The following is a 24803-nucleotide window of genomic DNA, read 5'->3' on the forward strand; positions in this document are numbered from 1 at the left end:
AGCTGAAGTGGGCGGCAGGAGACAGACAGACGGACGATCTTTTTGCCATGGAAGAATGCTGAGGCTTTCTGACAGCTGAGGCTTATCAAACGACACAAAGGCCCGCTTGTAGCTTGCTGCTGAGGCTAGTGCGTAGCAGTGTGGTTAGCCTGTGCGTCACCTCCTCACTGATAGAAAGCTGCTACAATGAATGAGTTGGCTGGAGTGACTGACTGACATCACACGGATGGAGCCGTCTGACGGGCAGAGAGCTGCAGAGGGAGGAGGTGTAGGAGAGCTGAATCACCCGACTCAACTAACGCTGGAGTTCTAACCTTAGAGTTTCAGTCGCTACTGTGATCATGAAGAAAACAACCAATTCACCTGAGTTGGTCCAAAATCTAACTTCCTTACGTCCATCCTCGTGCACAGACCTTAATATAAGATGACTATCTGAGTATCTACTGAGTATCCTTTGATACCAGTACAAAATGCAAATGTTTGAGCTTTCACATTTTATCTGTTAATCTGTGTAGATGTAATGCATAAAGTTGTAATATTTGTAAAATATTTCAAAGGAGAGGCTCTAAGAATGTAAAGATTTACTTTAGAGAGTTAGACTTCAGCTTATATTAGACCTCTCCAGATCCAGTCACAGATATGGAGGTCTTCCAAACAAACCTCAAAAGGAACACAGCCTGGGGGAGGTTTTATATTATGTCTGCTGTAGATGTAGCAGAGCTCTGGGGGGTAGAAGTCAATATGCTGGAAAAAGTTGGAACATTTGGGGGTTTCTTCTTCTGAGAGCAGGCCGGACAGGAAAATTTTCTCCCTGATAGGAAACCAACACAGGCAAACACGTGTTTCCAATTTCTCCTGGCCGAGGGCTGCTTTAACAAGCGCTAAAGCCAATCCTGAACCACCAAAGACCAGGAACCATGACACTGTGGTATGAGAGGGAGGAAGAAGAAGAAACTCAGAGAGAACTGGCACGACAGTCTGAAGCTTTACTCTTCTTTATGACTTTATATGACTTCATACACTGACCCAAAAAGATGTATGTAAAGCATACCTGAGCAGGCCGTAATTCAACATACACAAAAAGCATAATCTGAAAGTCGGGGATGATGTGTAAATGTGTGCAACAGTTTCTCCTGCAGTCCCCAAACGGGTGTCTCTCAGGTGAAAAACCAGCCCACATTCTATTTTTAGAAATCATGTCACTAAATGGGTCAAGGTCACATCCAGAGCTTCTCAGAGAAGCTCCATCAGTAGTTACACAGGAATACAAAGATGAAGTGAAACCATGCCGTGAGAAACACAACCACAAGATTTACCCCTGATTAATTTATACGTTTAATATGGTTTCAAGAGATTGTAAGAAAAGACAGCCAAACTATCCAGAGAGACGGTTAAACTGAGTTTGTGTTGGATCACATCTAAAAACCACACATTCCAGGACTTTTCCAAACTGCTGGACTTATTCCGTAATTACCCTCCCCCCTTTTCTACAACTTCTTGAGCTGCTGTCATACATAAATTTTCCCAATAGCACATTGATAATGTAGCTTGTTTCACTTCTACTAGGCTGTAACTACTTCGCACAAACCCTGACACATTTTAGATTCTAGTGCTTCTGCTGCCATGTGGGAGGAGATGGAGGCAGATGATAGCTAGACAAAATCAATCCCTGTAACCCGACAGTCAGCCAAATGTCCTCAGTTTTACACAAACTACCACAGCAGAGAGAGGTCAAGCTTTCTGTGATCAAATATGACCCACCAGTAGGAGCACAGAGCAGGACAAACAAACTGAATCCAGGGGTGTTTATGGAGGAGGCCTACATTTGGGCTGAGGTGAGAGAGAAGCCATAGGGGGAGGTAACAATCTGTAACCTCAGGGCACAACAGAGGGGAGATCCAGCAGGGGTTAAAGTCTGGCAATAGTTAAAAGACTGGTGAGGTCTGTCATTCATACTGTGAGTGAGAGGTCAGGACTCAATCTGTCCGTAAGGAATAAATATCAGCTCCTATTTTCACTTAAGAATGCTAAAGTCAGATTGCTGAAAGCTAGAACCTGAGTGCATGTAAGCAGAAAACCTGTCTGTCAATTTTCCGTTGTTATAGCACAGAAATTTAATCTCCAGCTGAGAGAGCTGGGGGAAATGGGAGTTTTAAGGTTAATCATTCCCCAATGTAAAAAAAAAAGTATAGACAAGCCCAAACTTTGAAAGGTCCAGGTCCATGTCACTTACGTATATGAGTCCAGAATAGTATCGGTCCTTCAGGTTGTGCAGCACAGAAGCTTCATTCAGGCAGGTGAGCTCAGCCATGTCCTCCACCTTGCTAAACTTGGGTGGGTTCATCTTCTGGATGTCGTCCTTGTTGATCACCACCTTCTTGCCATTTTCCGCCAGCTCCACCAAAACCTCCTCACCCCTCTCCTCTCGGATGCTGGCTGCCTCGAAGCCATGGCGCTCCGAGGGGACCCACACCAGCTTCTTGGCCGTCCAGTCGGCCTGTGCAGCAGGGTTGTAAACAACAGCACGGTCCACAAACAGATACCGCTCCGGGTCCTCTTGCCCACTCCGGTGAGACATCTTACCTGGGGTTTACCAGAGCAACGTGGCCACCTGGGACATGCAAGAGAGTAGAGATTATATGATGTCATGTCCTTGATAAAAGTATCTAAAACAGAATTGAACCTGTTTTCAAATCAGTCTCTGATACCACATTGTAATTCAATGTACAAATCTATACTAGAAACACGTTGAAAGTTTAATTGACCAAAATTTCATCCCAAATTACTCAGTGGTGGATTTTCACTGATGTTTTGTGGACTGTGCTTAATCCTAAATCTAATTGCTATGAAAATAATATAGGACTCAGCTGGGTCATTTGCTGGGGTTGAGTGCTTGAATGAAATCTAATCTGCTGCACTCACATACACAGTGAGGAAGAGGTATCAAATATATGAGTCCAGAGTACGTTATCTGGAGCTGAATAGTGACGCGAATTAAAAGTAGGATTATATTCAGAGCCAGTATTTTGTGCATATGTAATAGTCCGCTTGACAACTCAATGAATGCATCTGCACAATGCGCATACTGCGTAGTTCACTCTCTTTCACCAGCTCCAACGTCATGAATCAGTATTGTCCCCATATTTCTTCTTTATATCGAGCTGAATATCCACTTTATCACACTTAACCGACAAACATTTAATGCCTTCATGTCAAAATACACGCAACTTATACAACAGACACGATGACTGTGCATTGGCAAACCCCCAGACACACACAGCAGGAGGGAAACTTGCAGCTTAAGTCCTGTTTACAAATATTATTAGGTTAATACCTGCGCAACCTGCATTGTTAGCCCATGAAGCTAAAGTCAGTAACGATATAGGACGTTGTAACTATGGCAACGCTAGCTAAAAGTTAACGACATGACGACCGTTAGTGGTAAAAAAAAACGTGAAGTAAGCGTCAAAATAAAGGCTGTTTGGCTTAAACTGAGCCCATGACACTTTCTTTACAGAAGAATTTAGACGTTTTCATTTGCTACTGGTAATTTTTAGGCTCTCACCTTTAGTAGCTGTGTCAAAGCAGCCTCGTAGTTTGGGGTTTTGGGGACATGTAACCTCAAAAACCGTCAAATATCAAACATTAAAGAAACTACACACAAACGCAGCTTCACAGTATCAATACGAATGAGTTTTAATGTTACATTAACATATTAACATACATTATAAGCAAAATAGACGGTAAGAAATCTAGATATTTCTATCTATGTTAAGTTTCCGGCGCGAGATCCATCCTCCATCCCATACGCTGACAGCCTAACAGCCCCACGCGCTCTCTCCCATCCCCGCGTAATAAACACCTCACTTACCTGGTGTAACGGAATTCAGCGAAGCAGCGGTCAGCTCCTGTTCTCCACGTAGCTCAATATCCCCCCTAATGATTCTGCGACCCTGTATGCAACTAGCAGCGCCACACAATTGAAATGCAGGCATGTATTTGGGGTTTGGTATGCAGCACAGGCACAGCGCTGCCTCCACACTGGGGCCCCTCCTAACGCGAGCACACTGACCGCTGCTGCTCCCGCCTACACCCACAGAGGGTGACCGTGCAGAACAACATACAGCAGACTGTCACACTGTGGGAGGGTACACCTGGGCACAATTGTGGGCTGTGCGTGCCGATGCCTTATTATCTCCTATTTCTCACAAGTTAACGCACTGATAAGGCATTTCACTGGATGGCAAACTGTGGGCCATCTATTCTAAAATCTATCCAACAAATATCTATGCATGGCACACACCCACCAGAGCAGCTAGGAGACAATTGGGCTCTCACTTTGCGGCCTTTCTCTCCCTCTTCCAGCCATTGGCTGAAAGAAACCAACCCCTCAATTTCATATAAACCACTAACATGTGTTAAAAATCAAATAATAGATCCTGCAACAGTTGCAAAAAGGGCTCAAAATAACATATCATTACTGGTACCAGCCCCTTCTTATGTAGTGCGATAAAAATAAAAACAAGCTTAATTTTAACAAGAAAACAATTAGTGGGTCCCATTCAGTGTTGATACCCATACAAACTGCAATAACGCCCTCTTGTGTCTGAAAGCAGCTTTCTATCGAACTCATTGAGTACAATATTATTGTAAATCACATATCACCACAAAACTTTGTGTTTTACTGGGTTATTTATTACAAATAGAAATAGCTCATAAAAGGGTACAGGATTTTTTTTATTTTTGAAAATAACTGCTGGTTTACACTAAATTTATCCATATTAATCAAGCTAACATTTTTTCCTGACTCAAACCTTCCTTAGTAATGGAGCTCAAATACAGAAGTCACTTTTAATGACTTAGTTTGTTTTTTTTTTAACTTGACACATAGCCTCCTAATCTTTCAAGTTGCACCATCCAGTTTCATATTTAGGTGCTCATCAATCTGGAAGCTGAGAATTTTATGTTTGAGAAACTTCACAAAGGAGTATGACATTCAAAAACCATTTTAACTTTCCATCTTAGAGGAAAATGAAGACTTTGCAAATATGGGTAATTTAAGTTATCAAATAATACATGAAAAAGAAAAACAGCAAAGGTGTGTTGTTAGCATAATGTGTTTATATACAGTCTGTTTATGTTGAAGGCTTTAGCGCCCTCCCCTCCAGGCTCCTCCACCTCCTTTTTTCATCCCCCCTCTTCCTCCCCCACCTCCACCACCACCACCACCTTTCACTTTCTTCCTCACTCCGCTGGCTTGTTCTGTGTCATCCTCATCTCGATCTCCTCCTTTGGGCTTTTTCCTTTTTTCACCTTGTTCCTTCATTTCCTGAGGAAGACAAGACATTTGTTGCTTAGCTTGACCTGATAATGGGTGACTTTAAAGGAGTTTTTCCTTTTTACATTACTCTCTTTTTGGGGGTCATTTTGGGCTTTTTATGCCTTGAATGAGTAGGAGAGGACAGTGGACAGAGTAGGACATGGGGCAAGAGTGGGGAATGACATGTAGGAAACAGGCCACAGGCTGAGATTCGGACCCAGGCTAATTGAGGGCAAACTTCATGGGGCATGACCACTGGGACATCTGTGCCCCTTTCTACCATATTACCACCTACATATTGATTTAGTAAATATTTTCTATTATCTGTTCTAAATACATCTGATCAGTGAATCTATGTGAAGTGTTGCGATCAAAGGGGAGGATAAGTAACAGACTGTGACAGCGGATGTGGACACTGCTCACTTCCACGGATAGGTTGAATTCAAACATACATGCAGCACTGGCAGCTTCTTAACTCGTGGTTATTTGTTGGCATGTTAGGCTTAAGAAAGCAAATATACAGTTCACACATCCTGTTTTGCACTTCACATGATTTTATATAAATAGTATTACATTAAGGACACATTTTGAGGTGTAATTACCGGTTATAAAAGACTTACCAGCCGTGCAAATCTCTGGGCTTCACTAACTCTCTCTACCAACATCATCACCTCTTCTTCCTGGGTCGGGAAGGCGGGAAGTTTTTTCCCAATCAAGGTTTCAATTCGCTGGAAAAGCTCCACATCATACCTTAGAAAAGAGGATATATCAATTTACTACAGCTGGCTCACTTAAACTTTGTCAAAGCACAGAAATAACACATTGGTGTGAAACAGGCAGTTCTTACTGAGTGACAAAAGTAATGGACTTTCCAGACCGTCCTGCTCTGGCTGTTCGTCCAACTCTGTGGATGTAATCCTGAAAGCACAGATAGATACAAAGATCCATTCACATCAAATCAAGTCACATAAAAACCATTTAATATAAGAATTAATGTAGAAAGCCAGCAGCAGGGTACCTTAGAGTGAGTAGGGATGTCATAGTTGATGACGCAGTCTACATGAGGAATGTCGAGTCCTCTGGATGCCACATCTGTTGCCAGCAGCACTGAACGAGACTTTGACTTGAACTTGTTTAGTGCACCAAGACGTTTATTCTGACTCATCTGGCCATGGAGAGGGATTGCAGTGATTCCAAGATTTCTTAACAACAGCGCCACCCGCTGGGCATTGTTACATGTGCTGCAGAAAATCATGAATGAGTTGCCTGCGAGCTCATTCAAGATTGACACCAGGTAACAGTCCTGCAATCAAACCAGACATGAACAGAGAACTGTGAGTAAAGCTCAAATAGAAACCCAAATAAGTGTATGGCTCAGAGTATGAACATCATGTTCATCAGGCTCTAGTCATTTAAAATAAGGCTGAGCAGCCCTACCTTGTACTTGGCTGGTATGAAGATGTAGTACTGCTGTAGTTTGTCTACTGTGGAGTATTTGGTGGACACAGCACACTTCACAGGATCTTTCAGAGCTGCTCTCTGAAGTTTTTGGACCTGGCAAGAAAGCAGAACAAACTGTCAGATTTCTGAATAAACACACACATGAAACAGTTAAAACAGCACAACACCTGACAACAGTTTATTCAGAACAGTTCAGTGTCGGAGTACCTTTTTGGTCATAGTGGCTGAGAACAAGAAAGTTCGTCTGTCTCTGGGAATCACTTTCAGGATTTTATCCACCTGATATTAAAAAGAAAGAAAAAATCAGGATCTCTGATCATACTGTAACCCCTTCTGGAGGTGGATGTAGAGTGTAAACCTTTGTCATGTAAATGATACCTCAGTGGGGTGTTCCTTCTGACAAGACAGAGTTTCTAACCACCCACCTCAGTCTCAAAGTCCATGTTCAGGATTCTGTCTGCTTCATCCATCACTAAAAACTTCAGAGCTCGTAGAGAGAAGCCTTTTGTGTTCTCCATATGGTCTATTAATCGACCAGGTGTGGCTGCAAACACACAGAAGATTCACTACATCAGGTTTAGGACAGCACAAGCACATAACCTGATGTTTAAACTGACTGGCGATGAAGTTAGTGTGAAATATACTGATAACTGCATCCTTACCAATAACAATATGAGGTTTTTTAGCCAATACCAAGGACTGGGACATCATATCGATTCCTCCAACTACAACAGCTGCAACAGAAATCAGTCAGGTCTTAATTAAAGAAATAAAAAAGCCCATTAACATCATAACAAATCAGTGGGAAACTCACCGCACTTTACACCAATACTGGAGCCCAGAGCCTCAAACTGCTCCGAGATCTGAAAGGCCAGCTCCCTGGTCGGGGTGAGGACGAGGGTGTGAAGCCTTTGGGGTGAGGACAGCAGGGACTGGAGGATAGGCAGAGCAAAGGCACCGGTCTTTCCTGAACCTGTTTCTGCAAGGCCGATAACATCCTTTCCTGCAGTATGAGAAGAACGAACAGGCAGGCTTTGACATAATTGTAGGGAAATACACAGAACACAGGGCAGCATACATCACATATTTGAATTTACATGCACATTAACATGTGTAACAATATCTACATGCTAAGCACCATCTGATTTGTAAATGTTTGTAAACAGCTGGTTTATCAAGTTAAAAGAACTACAGACATCTAAGCACTGGATATAAGAATTGGAGGCTTGGATTTCCCTCTTCTATCAACTCCCTTTGGTTTTACACCCAGCAGTGCCATCCTCAGATTCTTCAATAAGTCTTGATCGAACACTTACTCTAAGAGTCTAGAAAATGCCATACTAGGGCGCACATATATGGGGCGAGTCCAAATTAAATGTGTGTGTGTAATAGTCCTTACTTGTTATGTGTCAGTATTCATCTCTGTTTACCATCTCTCTTTTATACTCAAGTATTATTTAAACACGTCACCACCTTATGGCTATTGTTAGGGTCAGAGGCCTGAGCCTGGGCACCTTCTAGCAATTTAATTGTATTTTTTGTTGCTGTTTAATAACAATGCTTCAGACTTCTGATTGTAAGTATGAATTTATGATGAAAAGGAGGTGTTCAATATGCTCACTCACCCTGCAGAGCCACAGGTATGGCTTCTACCTGAATCTTTGTTGGACTCTTCCATCCCAGCTGGTCACAAGCCTCACAGAGAACCTCGGTGACACCCTGTAGGCAGTGAAGAGATGTTTTCAACACATGATCACAGCAGTAACCTCTGTCAGACACAGAATGTGTTTAAATATGGCCCAAAGCAGAAACTGATTTAGTAGAGTTAGCATGAGCCGCTAAGCTAGCTCTTGTTTATATCCCATCCCACCGCCCTCCCATTCCCTCTGCTGGATAAACTCACCAAATCCTTAAAGCTCTTCACTGCTTCATCATTTTCGCCGCTGTTAACGTGACTGCTATCATCATCACAACTCGTACCTTGGAGTGTTTCATCCTTTTCTGACTTCACGCTCTCCTTTACCTCGTCCGCCATGCTTTTCGCCCCAACGTGTCGTCAGTGGCTCAGTGCGCAGGCGCAGAACATGCCCTAAGTAAAGTAACCAATCGGTTGTCAGGCCGGGTAGTGACGGTGTCAATCTCATTATCTTCCTAGCAAAGTTTTGTATTGTGACCCCTGGCATGTCCGTGCTATTTATTTGTTAATTTATTAATTTATTTGTTCATTTATTTATTCCTTTATTTATTTTTTTGTGAGTTTTTAGTTCATCTCTGTTTACTTGTCCTTTGCATTTTGTGTTTATGTACTGTTTATCCCTTGTGTAGTTTGTTCGTGATAACATTGTTTTGTGACACGTACTGTGAAATAGATTGTTACAAAAAAAATTAATGACAGAACAAAAAGGGACTTCAGCTTTCTTGGAGCCACAGTAGGTGGATGAGATCCACTGAAAAGTGTGTCTGCTGTTTCCTGATCTCTTGTCCTGTCTTCTATAGATGCATGTGATCCAACACAGCACCACATGCAGGACCTGAGGCAGCTTGTTCAGCACATTTATATCCACAAAAAATTCCAACTAACCCACTAAACGACATGCTGAGGCCAAATGTGTTGACTGATTTCATGATAGAGTTACACCCAGCAGAAACGACCTGTTCTTTCTGCCTGGGATCAGTGGAGTTCAGGATGTCCACAAGGATCTATAAGTCAATGCCAGGACAGTCACCATGACTGGTTTGGTCGTTAGTTGAAGTAAGTTCTTGTTCTCACTCCAATCATTCGAACTGTGTAATCTATTCACTTGTGATTGTTTTTTCCCAGATGTTTGAACCCATTTCTGTAAATGTCCTGGTCTACAGATACCAAGACTGGAAGGACGGTCTGCACAACTTTAACGACAACTGTCAGAAAAATGTCTCTGTGTCCCGGGTGATGAACTAACTGGAAAACCTTATGATAGTCAAACATCCCACAGCGAACACCTTCCTTCAGGCCTACTGCAACTTTAAGACCCTGATAAGCCATATCTACTGATTTTCATTATTTGTTGTGGCCTCTTGCCGCCTGTAGTTATGATTGATCTCCATGAAAAAAAGTCTTTGACTGACATGGTAAAAGACTATCAGAAAAAAGTATTTCACTGAGCTTAGAAGGAATAAAGTTTACAAATAATTTTTTTCTCTCTTTTTGGGTGTGGCGCAGGCAAAACCTCCAAGAACAGGAGTGGTGGAGTGATCCCGGAGGAGTTCTGGGACTTAAATCAGATGGAGATCATTTCTCGGGAGTTTTCTCCAATAAGATAAACCTCTCTAATGTCTATAAACCTGTCAGATCTTTTACTAAATGATAAAGCATGTAACTTTCTATTAAATGTTCTGTTCCGTTTGTTTTCCAGGTCATGTAGATAACTTTGTGATTAATCCACGGTTGAGTGCTGGGGCCCGTAGATGAACAATCACAAAGCTTTAAATGATGCTTGATGAAAATATGAAATCAGAAGAAGAAAAATTCAACTGAGATCTGAACTGAGGAAATTAAAAAAGACAATATCTTTTAATGCTGCCTGAATAAGGGTGATCTACAGACGCTTGGTGTTTCCCTGGGTACTGATTGTTACTTCTGCTTGATAGTTTATAAAGCATCCACAAAAAGGTTGATGCATATGAATAAAATGAATAAAATGACTGTTTCTAAAGTGTTTATTGAGCTGTAGATTAAATGTCAGTTTCTATTCAATATACACTTGTTTTCTCTCAACCTTTATTTAAAAGACCAAAAGGCTGAGTAGACCCATACAGAAAAACAAAACATTCATAAAATCATACTAAACAACTGGAGGGGAAATGCGGGTGGAGCAAAAAGATCTGACTTAATGGCAGAGAAAATGAACTTGTTTCCGATGAGGTACACTGATCAGATCTTTGTGTACATGAAATTCACATTCACTGAGACGCAGCAAATAAAAGTCCAGATCGATAAAAGAAGAGCCTGCTGAGGAGTCTCTGATGTAATACAGAGAACAGACCTCTGCCTGCTTTGAAGACATCTGCCTCTAGCTCTGCACAGAAACACGAAAACAGAGACACTCCTTCAGCTCAGAGTGCAGTTCAATTTACTCCTGAGTCTCAGAGGAGTCCCTCCATCTCCCTCATGAAGGCTTCATACACCTGATCCTTCGTCTTCATGTTGGGTTGGGCCACAGCACCTATCTGAGCTGGGCTGACCAGGCCCATGGGTCCAGATGTAGCATGCGGTTTCTGCATGTGTCCTCCCATGCCTTCATCGCCCCTCCGTCCTCCGACTGGTTTCTCCACAGGCCCTGGCGCTGCCCCGGGCATCGCTCCAGTCTTGTCCCTACGCACCCTCAGCGCTGTGGGCACGAAGCGGGTAACCTCTGCCTTCGTGTTGATAATCTGAGGTTTGGCAGAAATCGTGGCCCCTGAGCCGGCGCCTGCTGCAAGGCCGCCTCCAGCTGCTGCCACAGAGGTGATGTTTGCTCTCTTCTCGATGGTGGCTGCGTGGTGGGGGTTGCTGCCTGAAGCTGCTGCAGCCGTCCCAGGAGGAGGGGGCATCTGCATGACACCAGGTCTCATAGGCATGGGCATGGCAGGGGGGGGCATGTTGCTCTGAGGACCTTCCTGGCTGGATCCAGGGCCTTTCTGTCGCTGGACGATGCTCGGTGGAGCACTGAGCACATTGGAGTTGAGAGGTGGAGGGAAGAGAGAGAGTGGAGGAGCAAGTGGACGTGGGGGTGCTCCTGCTCTTGGGGGAGGAGGTGGGATGCCTTTAAAAAGACATAAGATGGATGGGTTTGGATGAAAAACACACAAGACATTCCTCGTCTGCAGCAGAAAGAGTGCCTCCATGTCTTTGATTACACAGAGACGTTTATTCTTACTGCAGTGGAGCAGCACTGCCTTTAACCCAAACAGACATGCTCTAACTCAGCTGTTTTAAAAAGATGCCATCCCGCTGCCTCAGTAGAAATATAACCTTTAAAACACGCTCGACCTTTTGTTAGAAAGCACTGACACACATCTGCACGTGCACATTGATGTAATCACACATGTGCTTACCTGGTGGAGCTGGAGGTGGGAGTCTGGGAGGAGGTCCTCGTGGCGGGGGGCCAGGTGGCAGGCCAGGAGGGGGTCCTGGTGGAGGGCCAGGGGGACGACCAGGTGGAGGTCCAGGAGGCAGAAGACGAGGCATTGGACCCCTCAAGCCTCCGGGCATACCAGGAGGCCTCAGGAATGGAGGAGCACCTACAGACAGAGATAAAGAGTAAATATTTCACAAAGAGCAAAACTCAGCACACTGAGTGAAGAAGAGATTTAAGGAGGGATCTACAGTTAGAGCAGAGTTTGGCAGCTGATTTAGGGTTGTGACATACCTGGTGGGGGACCAGGAGGTGGGCCAGAGGGAGGACCAGGAGGCCTCATAGGAGGAGCTGGGGGTGGACCCAGTGGTGGGGGACCAGTCATAGGAGGCCCTTGCATGTGTGGAGGTCCTTGCTGTCCCACTGGTCCAGAGGGTGGGGGAAGACGCTGATTAGGCATGAGGTGGGGCGGGTTGTCTCCTGGTGGTCCCCTGTCCTCGATGTCTGAAGTGTCTGAATCATCTGTGTACTCCTCCTCGACCTCTTCCTCTTCCTCCTCTTCAGGAACCGACTGACCTAAGAACAGAAACAGGGTTTAAATGTTGTCTGAGATTGAAATCTAAGAAGAAAGCAGCAGAGAGCTGTTACACATCAGTACCTGCCATCCTCAACATCATGGCCTGTAGAGGAGTGATGGCTTTCGTCCTCTTCACCAGCCTCTTTTTCTTCCTCTTTCCTTCACGAGGAGCCTCTGGAGGCATGTCTGCAAAACGTACGCTGCGACCTGAAAGAATAAGAAGTTTATGTAAAAAAAATATACTGTTAAGATTATCTCCCTCACCCTGAAGTTGGTACTGATCACAAAGGTCAAATTTAGGTCCCAGTAAAGTCTGTCGTGATGAACATACTGAAGCACTTCTGAGACACTCACCAGCATGTCTGTCATTTCTGTCTCTGTCCTCCTCTCTGTCCCTCTGCTCATCCATCCTGTCCGCACTCATCCTCTGTTCAGCATCATCCCTGTCATCTCTCTCATCTTCGCTGTCCTCCTCAGAGTCGCTTTCATCATCATCATCATCCCGATCCCTGTCGCTGTCACTACCACTGTCCCTATCTCTTCCCAGGTCCATAGCAGAGTCCTTTTCCAGTCCAGGAATAGAGGGTTCTGTGAGAAAAGAAGAAGACGAGTAGCAGAAAACTGAGCAGCAGGTAAAGAGAAAATTATTATTAGGTTTTTCAATGAAAAATCAGTGGTATCATACCCATTTCTGAGCCGTAAACTCGTCGAGAGGGAATGCCGTACAGAGCCAGGACCTGTGGAGGTGGTGGTCCAGGTGGGGGACCCGGAGGCTTCTTTCCCGGTGGCAAACGTGGCACACCTGGGACTGACGCCAAAGCTGGCCCAGACGATGATGACAGAGATCCTTTCCTGAGAGATAAAGAAACAGAACTCCGTCAAAAAAGGCATCTTAGTGACCCAGTTACTCTCAGCATAATCTTATGCCAAGTTCACCTATAGTAGATGGCAATACATCGATAAGTCAAGCACTAAGCTGTACGGATACTCCTTGTCTGAAAAACATGAGCATGCGCCACCTTTGAAAGCCTCACAGCACTTCAACAAAAAAAAGTCCCACCCTCTAACGCTCACCCAAAAGCAGTGCTCTTCTTTAGAATGGAGGGAGGCTGGGCCCCTGGTAGTGGGATGTCCTGGATGTGGATATTTGAGGGGGCATGAGGCATATCTGGCAAAGGGATACTGTCGACCTCCACTGACTCTGCATTCTGTAAAAAAGGTCAACAAATTAAATGATAGTTGGAGGATTATGCCTAGGGGATGTAAGGGATGCATTTCAACAAACACACAGAGAACCTAAACACACCTTGACTGAGTCAAAATAAAGCGCCAGCTGTCCTCGTTTGGTCTCATAGTCCAGCTCCAGCTTACGAAGCTCCTTGTAGGTGTCAGGGTTCTCTCTCTCATAGAGGCGGACAATACGTTCAAAGGTTTCACGTAGCTTCTTCCTCTTGTCCCTCAGCACTTTCTCATTGAGTAGGGGCTGCTGAACTGGGTTAAACTCTGTCCATGAGGTGATAAAAAAAACATTTATAAGAAACAATATTCATGTGTTTGTAAAGTTGAGAATATTAAAACATTTTGGATAAAATAAACAAGTGATTAAAGAGCCTTTTATAAGCTTTATATGCTAATATTTGCTGTCATTTAGGTTTGAGAAATGTATTTTTTCAATGCCTAAATAAACATCAGTTAATCTGATAGAAGGACTTCTGCAATTTTTTTAGTACACTTATATTATCGTGACAATTGAACTGCATCTTGTTATGTTGTGCTACTTTCTATGGCACATAATTTTACACATTTAACCTGCTTACCCATCTCATCTAGCTTCTCCATGTCTCTGATGATCTGCCTTGGATCCTTCATCTTCAGCACTGCCGCTCTCACCATCATCCTCTGCTTCTTGTTCTAGAAAGAGGATTCACCAATGAATAACTGCGGTATGAACACACATTCCCCTTTTCTATTTATCAGGGGGAAAAAGATTAGAGGAGAATTTCTATGTCACTGGTACCTTTTTCAGCTCCCTTTTCCTGGCCTCCTTTCCTGTGTAAAAGTAGAAAACAGAAAGGTTTATTGGTGACCATATCCTCAATACCAAATGCATTATTCTTCTGGTTTTACCCAGCAGCTCGGTTACTTACTGGCCTGGTCGGTGGGATTCATAAACTTCCCACTCTTGGTGGAGGAGGTTGAACGTCGCCCCATTTTGCAGGTTTGTGTTCTTCACCCTGTCAGACGTTACAGTCACATCAGAGATGACAGGTTTAGAAAAGAACAACATGCATGGCTGTACTTCATAACTTCATCTGATGTTATGTTATCTGGAAAATATGTTCAATTTTTCTGCACAGAGCATTAAAACTTGTTAGTAAGACTAAACGCTTGATGTTCTCAAGCTTGACGGTTAGCTATTGTTAGTTACCAGATGAACATAAAACAGACTCGACCACAGCAGAGTGAGTTACATTTCCCTTGGTTGATACAGATTAATGGAGCATATTAAATTAGAACATGGAAAAGTCTGTTTAACATATTTATCTTCATCTCATTCATTCGTGCGGAGTGATTTAGCAGGAAGCTAACGTTCGTCTGCACTTGTAGCTCAGGCCGCGTTATTATCAGGAGAAATAGACCTCAAAACTTAACTTTACCTTTTATTCAAGAAAAACCCGTCGAGCTAAACGCCCGACACAACCCCCCTGGCTTCCAAAAGTAACGTGAAATATTCCAGGAAAGCTTTGGACGCTGTTTTTGGAGGCTATAGGGCTCAAAACACGACTTCGTTAGCCGTGCGCCATGTTTACTGCCGCGAGCGAGAGCGGAAGAGGATATCTGACGTCATCGAAAAAGACGTGATTTAAAAAAAATTTAATAAAAAAAAATAAAATCAAAAGGTTTTAATATCAAAACTAAATAGTACGACGATTCTACTGAATTTTATTTATTTATTTTTATGTTTATTTCCTAGCGTTCCGACTTGTTACTTTTGCCAGGTACCGCCATCTAGTGGCTACAATGAGTAACTACAACTGAGCGCCTAAAGCGCTACAGGTAACAGTCTAATCTGACAAACGCGAGCAAAAAACTGTCATCCACTAGTCTGTGATATCAAGTTATACAGTTTGGAAAAAAAAAAAAAAGAAGAAACACATTCGACCCGTGCTCAGGAGTAGGAAACTTTGGACCTGAAAAACTGGAGTCCTCTGCCCTGGAGCATTTAAACCTTTGAATTGTTCATATCCAGTGTGTTTATCAAGCTGTATCAGAGATGTGTCCAGACATATTTTACTGGGTGGCTCCAATGGAAAACTGTAACGGGCAAAGGTAGCCAGGAGTATGCGAGCACAAAGCACATACTTAAAAGCAGAGACTACAGGGACAGGGAGAGTTGAGAAACATATAGTGAAAGAGTACAGTATTTTCTCATTTACTTAAAACATAAAGTTTAGGTCATACCCTGAGATACACAAGTAGAGGTAACACTGATCCAGGAAACAGTTTCAGGTCATTGACCTGATGTTACAGAATCAAGAGAGAATTATGTACCAGCCAGAACAGACCATCATTACGTAAAAAACTGGCTGAAGGAAAATAGTTTGTTGCTATCTCTTAGATCTTTAGAGGAAATAGGTTAGTGCTTTTTCTGGCAGAGGCTGTTGGAAAAAAATCAGGTGAGGTTTTTTTGCATTAATTTGCAGGTGGGAGACAGGTGGCTGGCAAAGGCTGGAGGTGGAGGGCTGGGCTGTGGTTTTATTGCAGAATCTACAGGTGAATGAAGTGGCTGTAAGTCCCCTGTTTCCCTGATTTTTGTCTTTTTTCCACATATTAAGTTTATTACAATTTGATTTAAGAGTCTGATGTTTACCACATCTCTAATACCTATGTAACTCCCTCTAACAGATTAAAAGATAAATCACAAAGCATTAGTACTGAGAGCCACTTCCAGAGCCAAAGGAATAAACATTCTCGAAATCTTGTTTGACTTCATCAGTTGAAGACCCAGCTTCATTATGTAACTCTTGTTTCAGGAACTTGAGGGATAAAAATATACTCGCCAGTATTACACAACAATAATTAACAAAAAAAAAAAGCAATTAAAGACAGGCTTGAAAATTTGATCTGAAAATGTTTGGTATGTGATGCCACTTTTACTCAGACATGCTCTGTGTATCAGCTGAAAACTTGAGCTTGATGCAAAGCTCAGATAGCATTTCAGCTTTTCCCTCATCTTAACTCATATCATCAGTCATCAAAACCTCTTTGTTTAAAGGAAAACCAAAGAGACTCAAGTTTGTGGGGCCTTGGTAACCTTTGATACAACACTGTTTGCATACATGTTAGGATAGGATAACATACAGTCTGGTAAGATTTGGTACAATATAACGAAAAGATACAGTTCAGTATGATTCACAGTGAGGTTTTTAGCCACAGGAGTCATTGACATGAAGTCTTAAAGTAGCATTTTCTCAGGTCTAATAAGGAAAGGTGACGTTTTACACTGAAACATCAGTGTCAGTAGAGCATACACAGTTTCTGCTTTGTGTAACAACAATAATTCATTCAACACCCTCACCTTTTCTTCATCTCTGACAAATGTGTGTCTATTACACCAATGAATCTATGACACTGGACTTTTCCGAGAAATAAAAATAAATATTTCCTCGTTCCGTGGAGAAGAAGTCAATCCAGTCTGACGCCGCTGTCAGAGAAATGACAAACCCAGGTTAGACAACCATCTGGCCCTCAGCCATCAACTTCAGACAAAGGTATACTGCTGGGAAAATTTAATCCATGAGAGAGGTTTTAAAGAAGCTGTTTGGATAGGAACACAGCAGAGACAGAGATCATGATGTTTTCTATCAAAAACCTATTTCTAAACTGGAGCACATGCCCAGAAAAACACAACAGGTTTACTGATTTCCTAAGAGAGAATTTAAGTATTTTTCATTTTTCACACAGTCCCATAGCCCCATCTAATCCAATAGATCCAATCCAATACAATATATTGACAGGAAAACAAATACTTTAACAAGTTTATTTATCAATATGAAGCATTAATCTTACACACCTTCATCTTTGTTAAAATTCTTGGTCCCAAGGAACTCAAAAGCATTAAGGTGTGTTGCTATTTTTAAGTCAAATGGCATCTGATTTGCAACATCTCCCGACTAATACAGAGTCAAACTGACGCAACACTTTAAATAGAAAAACTTTCTCTTTGTTGTCTCTGTCACCGTTTTCCTGACGTGTGCTGCTGACGTCAGACTTAAAATGAGTTGACTGGTTGTAAAGATAAAAAAAATATTTTGATTTCACCATTTCGTATGAAGTCTTTGCTCTTTCCTTAAATTAAATATAGTGTTTATTAATTTTTTTTTTGTGTGTGTGAACGTTTTTGTAACTGGTTTAGTTAGATGTAAGGAAACCCCATCCAAACATAGGTCACTCATTGTTCTGACTTAGCAAAAAAAAAATTTGGTTGCCCCAAATTAGAAAAGCTACAAGAACGAAACCATCACGTTTCGCAAGAACTTAGATTCTTCTGATCAAGGTTGCTGAGAGGAGATATTTATCTACCTGACGAGAGTTTTTGTTTGACTTTAGGTAATTTAAGCTTTAAAGTGTAATAATAATCATGATAATAATAATTCATCCATCCATCCATTTTCTATACCGCTTATCCTGTTCAGGGTCGCGGGTGGCTGGAGCCTATCCCAGCTGTCATTGGGCGAGAGGCAGGGTACACACCCTGGACTGGTCGCCAGTCAATCGCGGGGCTGACACATAAGCTGTGTCCCAATTCAGGGGCTGCAGCCTACAGAGGCTGTAGCCTTCGGAGGACCCGGCCTTTATAGCCTGCGAAGACCGCAAAGGCCGAACTGAATTGAGACGGTCTGGTCTACGAAGCATTTCCTGTTTGTCACCCTCGACGTCACACAGCACCGCCCTCACCTGTCAGGCTTACATTACTTTTAAACACATGTAAACCAAAACCTCACATTTAAACAGGATGATTTTTACTATCTTTTTATTACTTTGCATTGTTATTATTATTATCATTATTATTATCATCATTTTTTATCATTATATCATTTGTATTATTATTATCCCTATTGATAGAGTATAGATCTACCATTTACATGAGAGTAAGGCAACAACGTACATTTTCAACATTTGATCAAGTGCTGGGGGGATGATAAATAAATAAGTATAAAATAAAAGCTGCTGAAATGATTTAATGTCTTTTGTGAATTCCCTGTAAAAAATACATAAATAAATAAATAAAAACTCCAAGTAAGTTTTTTTCCCAAGAGAATTTACATTTATGGACATATTTTTATAAAATAATGAGAAGATTCATAAAGAACTGTTTTTCCACTGTATATTACTTGAAAAGAGCCCAAACAACACATTTTCACACAGAAAAACAAAATATTCTTTCATGTTTTAAAAACACAATCACATAGTTGTTGCCAGAAATCCTTCATATCTGTATAAATCAGGACTCCTTTTGGAGTTCGGCCGTGTCCATCATGTTCGGCATCCATACGCAATGAATCTTGGGATATGTGAGGCTATGAAGGATTCACCAAATCCGTCCTTCGCGGCCCCCGAAACGGAGGACAGATTCGTCGGCCGCATTTGGAGGAGCCTCCGTATTGGGACAGCCTCCGACGCACCGCTGTGACGTAATCGGTCTTCAAATCCAGCCTCCGTAGGCTGCAGCCCCTGAATTGGGACACAGCTATAGAGACAGACAACCATTCACTCACACACTCACACCTAGGGACAATTTTTGGACTGTGGGAAAACCCACGCATGCTAATAATAATAATAATAATAATAATAATAATAATAATAATAATAATAATAATAATAATAAAATAGGGAAAAGACATACATATTCAAGAAAGGTTTAAGAATGAAATGCATGTTTCTATTTTGCAGGGAAAAATGTGGGATTAAAAGGGTTAAAAGCCACACATTTCATTGCATCATGCCTCATTTTGCTCAAATCATCACATCAGGCTCAGATCTTTTTATGTCCAAAAGTTTTTATTATTCACAGATCACTTCAAAGCAAAGCTCAGATACAGAGAGCAAATATTCTCCACATGTAAACACTGACTGATATATTAGAATAAAAATAAAAAGGCCGGGATAGATGAGACCTAGCCTTGATAATAATAACATTAAGAAAATATTTACAACATCATGGAGCTTTAAAGGCTGCTCTCTGGCCTCATTTTCCCTCAAACCCAATAAAAAAAATAAAACACATGATAAATGATGGTTATAAGGTGCTTCTGTTCTTAGCACGAGGACTTCTTCTGTTCTTCTGGTGATGGAGGTGGGGGTTAGAGTTCATGTCTGTATGTGTTTTCCTCTCCTCAGGGCCGTAGACTCATTGGTCGAGGGTAATCGTAGATGCTCATCTGTCCCCATGTTCTGGTCTTGGGGTTCAGAGTGTTGCTCTGAGTGATGATCTTCATTGGCTCCTCTTTCTCCTCTGGATCGCTGCCGTCCTCCTCCTCACTGGTCTTCCCTGTGCTGTCCCCCCTCACACGGGGTTTCTCCTCCTCCTCCTTAGTGACGTGGCAGAGTCTACACACCCTGAGTTTCTTGGTGGGGTGAATGTGACTGATGAGGGCTCGTTGATTTGAACAATTGCTGCAGACCACAAAGCCGCACTGCCTGCAGTGGTGCCGCCGTCTGGTCTTGGTGAAAGTGTTCAGGCAGCGCATGCACTTGAAGGCCGCCTTGTCTGGTATCCAGGAGCTGGCAAAGACTGAGCTGGGCTGACGGCTGCCATCACTCAGGAGGCTGGAGCGACAGTTCTCGATGTGATCCATCCAGGCCTGCTTCTCCTCCAAGCAGGAGGCGGAGACGTAGAAGGACTTCTGTGGTGTTCGGATCAGCCACTGATTGGTCATGTCCAAACCGTCCTCCATGTCCTCCAGCAGGATGTCCTCTGAAATGACACAATGACAGGATTTTAACAACCTCATTGAGCTGTTGGCATGCACAGAACAAGATCTGCAAAGAGATTTGTCCACAGGGGGCGCCACATCCACACAAAAGTTCCAGACATAAGCTTTTGAGATGTCTTTATTTTTCGCTTCAATATTTTCATTTTATTTTGTTCTATTTATTAATTTTAACTTGTTATTATCAGGTCAGACATTTTAATTCATTTTATAAACTATTAAAAAACTAAAGATTTGAGATGTCTAATATTTATTTTCATTTATTTATTTATTTTTATGAAGCTTGACAATAAAGTTAGAGTCCTGAGATTAAATCCAAGATTCTGATTTTTGGAGGGGGATCTGACTTTAAAATCTTTTAAGAGCCAATGTTGGAAGAAGATAGAGGTACAAAAACTCTTTTCTCCAATCTCCAAATCTCCTTTATTTTTCGCTTCAATATTTTCATTTTATTTTGTTCTATTTATTAATTTTAACTTGTTATTATCAGGTCAGACATTTTAATTCATTTTATAAACTATTAAAAAACTAAAGATTTGAGATGTCTAATATTTATTTTCATTTATTTATTTATTTTTATGAAGCTTGACAATAAAGTTAGAGTCCTGAGATTAAATCCAAGATTCTGATTTTTGGAGGGGGATCTGACTTTAAAATCTTTTAAGAGCCAATGTTGGAAGAAGATAGAGGTACAAAAACTCTTTTCTCCAATCCTCTACTTTTTCTTGGTGTTAAATCAAAAATATTACTGACTTACACAAGACAGCTAAGTGTAAAATGATAGTGTTTCTCACCCAGTGGAAGGATTTTCTGGTTCTTGTGCCAGCGTCCGTTCAGAATGATGCTCCCATACACCAACACATCAGTGAAGAGGTAAAAGTCTTTGGGTTGAGGTTTACGGCGACCTTGCTTCATCAGACGACCCTCTCCCATCAGCACCCGGCCCGGCTTGAACAGAGGCTGGCCTGAAGCACCGAAGGAGTTCTCCACGGCCTGAATCCGCTTCTGGTTGTCTCTTTGAAAGGTTAACCTCTGCATGTTGGTAACTCGATGTCTCCTGCAGCTCTGAAAGAGCATCTCTCGCCGCTGAGGTTAAATACAGCTCTGAGGAGGCGTGGGGCTTTCCAGGAGAAGAATGAGGATAAACAGGTTTAAAAGGAAATCAAAGAAGGAGGGACGTCTGAGGGCAGGAAACAAGTCACTAAGGTAAAATTCTGAGAAACTCTCTAATGATGTAGAGACTGACATTTATAACACATCAATCAAATAAAAGATGTTTAAACTAAGAGATAGATTCACAAGTAGTCTCTTCCCATGTTTATCTATTTTAAGATTTGAACATAATTATTGCTGCATTAACATAGGCCTATGTGTATTATTTAAGGAAAGAAAAAACACATTTTTAAAATTACCTTTATGGATATTCATTATTTGTTTTATTACTATTTACAATATGTTAATATTGTCTTCATCATTGTAGTTAACTATTTTATTGAAATTTCTTTGTCTTAAAAAATATTATATGAAGCTAACGAAATGTGAGGCAGTAAACAAATAGGCTATTCAAATGAATAGACAAATAGATATAAATATACATTCCTTTTTAAAAAAGCAGGGAGTTAATGATGCAATTAGGGGGATCTGTTTTTATTAATTGGACTGCATCCCCACCTTTTAGCCTGGAGTCTCACACGCTGTCTAACCAGGTTTGTTTTGGAACAAATTTTCTGTGTTTAAGTCAACTTTTTACCAGATATACCAGAAGGTATTTATCAGTACAGTTACGTAGCGCTGTTGTTTGAAATGTGACACCAACTAAACATTGTAAGTTTGTAGAGTACGTCAGTAGCCGGCTAAATGTAGCTCTACTAGCAGGCCTGTGCTACAACGTATCCGTAGGCTAACGTGACATCAAGAAAACGGTCAGTTCGTACAGTAGTTTCGTAGCTGTCCGATGCTGTGTTGATTGGGTAATGTGTTATGTTAGTGAATCCTGGTTATGTCCTATCAGTCATCAAACCAAGCAGAGCTAACGTAACCTCGCTCTTCATTTTATTGATAGACTCTCAAACTTGAACAGACCACTGCAGAATAACTGCTGACTGTGGGTTGGAATCAACATTAGCACACACAGTTTAGCCCTTTTAGCCTTTAGCTCGGACTGTATCACTCTCCCATCTAGCCCTTTTCTGCTCTTCTGTCCTTTTTCTGTCTGACAGATAGGCTCTTGTGTCCACTATCATTACAAAACTAATTCAAGAAATTGTTTTCAGCAGAGGAAAACACGGATCTTTCTTCTCATCTCTAAATTTAGTCAGCCGGCGTGGTGTTGTCATAGAAACTTGGATGTGCAGTAAATCAATCCAGTCCTGCTCGACCCGAGCCAGTATTACACAACAATAATTAACCAAGAAAAAAGCAATTAAAAGCAGCCTTGAAAATTTGATCTGAAAATGTTTGGTATGTGATGCCACTTTTACTCAGACATGCTCTGTGTATCAGCTGAAAACTTGAGCTTTCCTACTGGGAAATAACCTATGTTGGCGCTGACAATTACATTTTAAAGTGTGGATTACAATCTGGCATATATCAAGAAGGGAGTCTTTTTCAAGGTCACTTTCAAACTCCTCACAGCCCCTTTATAGATAAAAGTAAATAAAAGTTGAAATATGATTGATAGACAGCTCAGTAGACTAGTTTGGCTCCTGCATCATTCTTACCTAGATTATATTTACAGGTTACAGAATAATGTGGCATCCTTAGGGAGATATATTAAATGCATTACATATTCACATAAAATTACATCCTCAAAGGACCACGAAAAAACAGCGCAGTTATCTAAGTTAAATTTTGTTGAAAGACCAGGGTTTTTGGTTCAATAAACTACTGATCACCTGTGTTGACCTGTTCAGTCGGACAGGTTCAGCGGCTCAGTCAGCAGCTGGATCAAAACCTGCAAATAAACAAAAACAACAAGCTTAAATCAAAGCTTGGTGCAGAGCCAAACTCTTGTCACTTCTCTCATCCCCTCAGGTTCAGTATGTAGGCCAGTGTTTCCAACATTTCTCAGTTCCCAGCAGTGAGAATCAGCTGGATACAAACAGAGGGCTTTCAGTCAGCAGCTGAGAGAAACTCTACAGTGATTGAGTCATACCATGTGGAATTAACATGGGTGGACTAAACAGATGCAGGTTTGGGGATTTCCTAATTTATCGTCAACCACATCACAAAAATATGTTTAACTAGAACCAGGTCAGAGAGGGAAAGTTTAACTTCCTGTCAAAATTAATCTCCTAAGATTTTCTATCATAAATGGAGACTTTCCCTCAAGATAGAGCTGTTTTTTAAGTGCTACAGCAGCTGTACATTAACACTCTATTTAGACATAGCTTTACGAAGCAGTTGTCCAGAGCATTTTCCATTCACGAGAAAGCTGAAAAAAGAGATTCTACAGCAAAACAGAGTCTAGAGATACTCTTTCTAGACCAGAAGCTACTTTATCTTGAAAAACTTTGATCTATTAGTCACATTTAAGGATATGGTTCATGTGATATCACAACATTACACCCATTTTTGTGAATGTCTGCAAAAGACCTCCACAGCAGCTCCTGAAGTACAACGGAGAGAGATAAAAACTATATCAAAATAATCTGACTGAAACCAGCATGTTTATGTAATACCTTACTTAAAAAATTAATAACTAACAACTTCCTGCACAAAGACCAGGTTTAGTTATTATACCTTTAGGTCTTACTGTCCCCAAACAACAAGGAAAAATAAAAATGCACACCAGACAAAAAATGTAATAATGTTGCACAAATCTGAAGCTGTGTTTTCAAACCTCTCTGTAATTATTTAGTCAAGATCTGATAAGTTTACAGACTCAGGTCAGGACCTGGTCTGTTAAGAGTTTCCCCGAACAGCAGACTACAATCAGAAGCCCTCTGTGTTACACTTTTTTTAATCTTAGAAACAGAATACTGGGAAAAAACATGTTCCTGCTGTCAGATTGTTCAGGTTTTTTCTTCATTTCTTTTTTTAAGAGTGCGAGCAAAATAAAGGTGTTATGCTTCACCTGAGAACTGTACACAGGTGACATTAGCAAGGTGACCTGATGTGCCTTCTCCTAGTCACCCTGTATCTTTTACACCCTCTGTTGAGACAGGATTTAATTTTGTTTAGTCAGTGTTTTTATCTTTTTGTCTATTTCGGCTTCTGTAATCTCATCTCATACACTCATTGTTCTTTAGCATGGAAAACTACCTCAGAAAGACTAACAGAGAGATATGAAAACACAACAAGACGAGGTTTCATCAGTGATGGGAAACACACTGGACTGGTCCAACCTGATTTTA

General features: G+C 41.6%; 4 protein-coding genes across 8 annotated transcripts in view; all 4 read right to left on the bottom strand.

Moving 5' to 3' along the window:
- Positions 1 to 4105, bottom strand: part of LOC141809844 (myosin-10) — a 52160-nt gene extending 48055 nt beyond the window's left edge. For 2 of the 5 annotated variants that reach the window (XM_074697055.1, XM_074697053.1), the window contains exons 1-2: positions 3872 to 4105; positions 2234 to 2611 (exon numbers count right to left, since the gene is read on the bottom strand). In XM_074697055.1, coding sequence (XP_074553156.1) covers positions 2234 to 2578 — 345 coding nt within the window. In that variant the 5' untranslated portion in view covers positions 2579 to 2611; positions 3872 to 4105. Of the gene's footprint in view, positions 1 to 2233; positions 2612 to 3565; positions 3674 to 3871 lie in introns of those variants that run through there. The other 3 variants (XM_074697057.1, XM_074697056.1, XM_074697054.1) reach the window with 2 other exon arrangements.
- Positions 4106 to 4863: 758 nt separating this feature from the next.
- ddx47 (DEAD (Asp-Glu-Ala-Asp) box polypeptide 47) lies at positions 4864 to 8885 on the bottom strand. Its single transcript, XM_074697058.1, has 11 exons — positions 8685 to 8885; positions 8407 to 8500; positions 7596 to 7784; positions 7444 to 7515; positions 7207 to 7325; positions 6989 to 7060; positions 6758 to 6874; positions 6339 to 6623; positions 6168 to 6238; positions 5941 to 6070; positions 4864 to 5329 (listed from the first exon to the last, which is right to left on the bottom strand). Exons 1-11 carry the CDS (start codon positions 8814 to 8816, stop codon positions 5150 to 5152), a joined length of 1461 nt encoding a protein of 486 aa, XP_074553159.1. The 5' UTR covers positions 8817 to 8885; the 3' UTR covers positions 4864 to 5149.
- A 1507-nt stretch (positions 8886 to 10392) lies between these two features.
- wbp11 (WW domain binding protein 11) lies at positions 10393 to 15281 on the bottom strand. The gene is made up of 12 exons (XM_074697561.1): positions 15112 to 15281; positions 14602 to 14688; positions 14472 to 14503; positions 14272 to 14365; positions 13761 to 13957; positions 13529 to 13662; positions 13140 to 13306; positions 12809 to 13042; positions 12536 to 12661; positions 12172 to 12453; positions 11858 to 12043; positions 10393 to 11565 (listed from the first exon to the last, which is right to left on the bottom strand). The coding sequence occupies exons 2-12, from the start codon at positions 14663 to 14665 to the stop codon at positions 10907 to 10909; spliced, it is 2175 nt and encodes a 724-aa protein (XP_074553662.1). The 5' UTR covers positions 14666 to 14688; positions 15112 to 15281; the 3' UTR covers positions 10393 to 10906.
- A 4537-nt stretch (positions 15282 to 19818) lies between these two features.
- On the bottom strand, positions 19819 to 21505 carry LOC141809933 (pleckstrin homology domain-containing family F member 2-like). Its single transcript, XM_074697181.1, has 2 exons — positions 21243 to 21505; positions 19819 to 20432 (listed from the first exon to the last, which is right to left on the bottom strand). The coding sequence occupies exons 1-2, from the start codon at positions 21484 to 21486 to the stop codon at positions 19852 to 19854; spliced, it is 825 nt and encodes a 274-aa protein (XP_074553282.1). The 5' UTR covers positions 21487 to 21505; the 3' UTR covers positions 19819 to 19851.
- Positions 21506 to 24803: the final 3298 nt, after the last annotated feature.

Source organism: Halichoeres trimaculatus, unplaced genomic scaffold (genome assembly GCF_033239565.1).
Source record: "Halichoeres trimaculatus isolate MK-OKI-2021-1 unplaced genomic scaffold, fHalTri1.1 fHalTri1_scaffold_20, whole genome shotgun sequence".
Classification (NCBI taxonomy): domain Eukaryota; kingdom Metazoa; phylum Chordata; class Actinopteri; order Labriformes; family Labridae; genus Halichoeres; species Halichoeres trimaculatus.

Excerpts from the sequence above, each read along its gene's own strand:
- ddx47 (XM_074697058.1), bottom strand. The coding sequence starts at position 8,816 with ATGGCGGACGAGGTAAAGGAGAGCGTGAAGTCAGAAAAGGATGAAACA. Across the intron at positions 6,624-6,757 it reads TCATACCAGCCAAGTACAAG|GACTGTTACCTGGTGTCAAT; the intron begins GTAGGGCTGCTC and ends GTTTGATTGCAG. Across the intron at positions 6,239-6,338 it reads ACATCCCTACTCACTCTAAG|GATTACATCCACAGAGTTGG; the intron begins GTACCCTGCTGC and ends CTGTGCTTTCAG.
- wbp11 (XM_074697561.1), bottom strand. The coding sequence starts at position 14,665 with ATGGGGCGACGTTCAACCTCCTCCACCAAGAGTGGGAAGTTTATGAAT. Across the intron at positions 13,958-14,271 it reads GGAGAAGCTAGATGAGATGG|AGTTTAACCCAGTTCAGCAG; the intron begins GTAAGCAGGTTA and ends CCTCATGGACAG. Across the intron at positions 12,454-12,535 it reads CATGATGTTGAGGATGGCAG|GTCAGTCGGTTCCTGAAGAG; the intron begins GTACTGATGTGT and ends TTCTGTTCTTAG.
- LOC141809933 (XM_074697181.1), bottom strand. The coding sequence starts at position 21,486 with ATGCAGAGGTTAACCTTTCAAAGAGACAACCAGAAGCGGATTCAGGCC. Across the intron at positions 20,433-21,242 it reads CCAGAAAATCCTTCCACTGG|AGGACATCCTGCTGGAGGAC; the intron begins GTGAGAAACACT and ends GTGTCATTTCAG.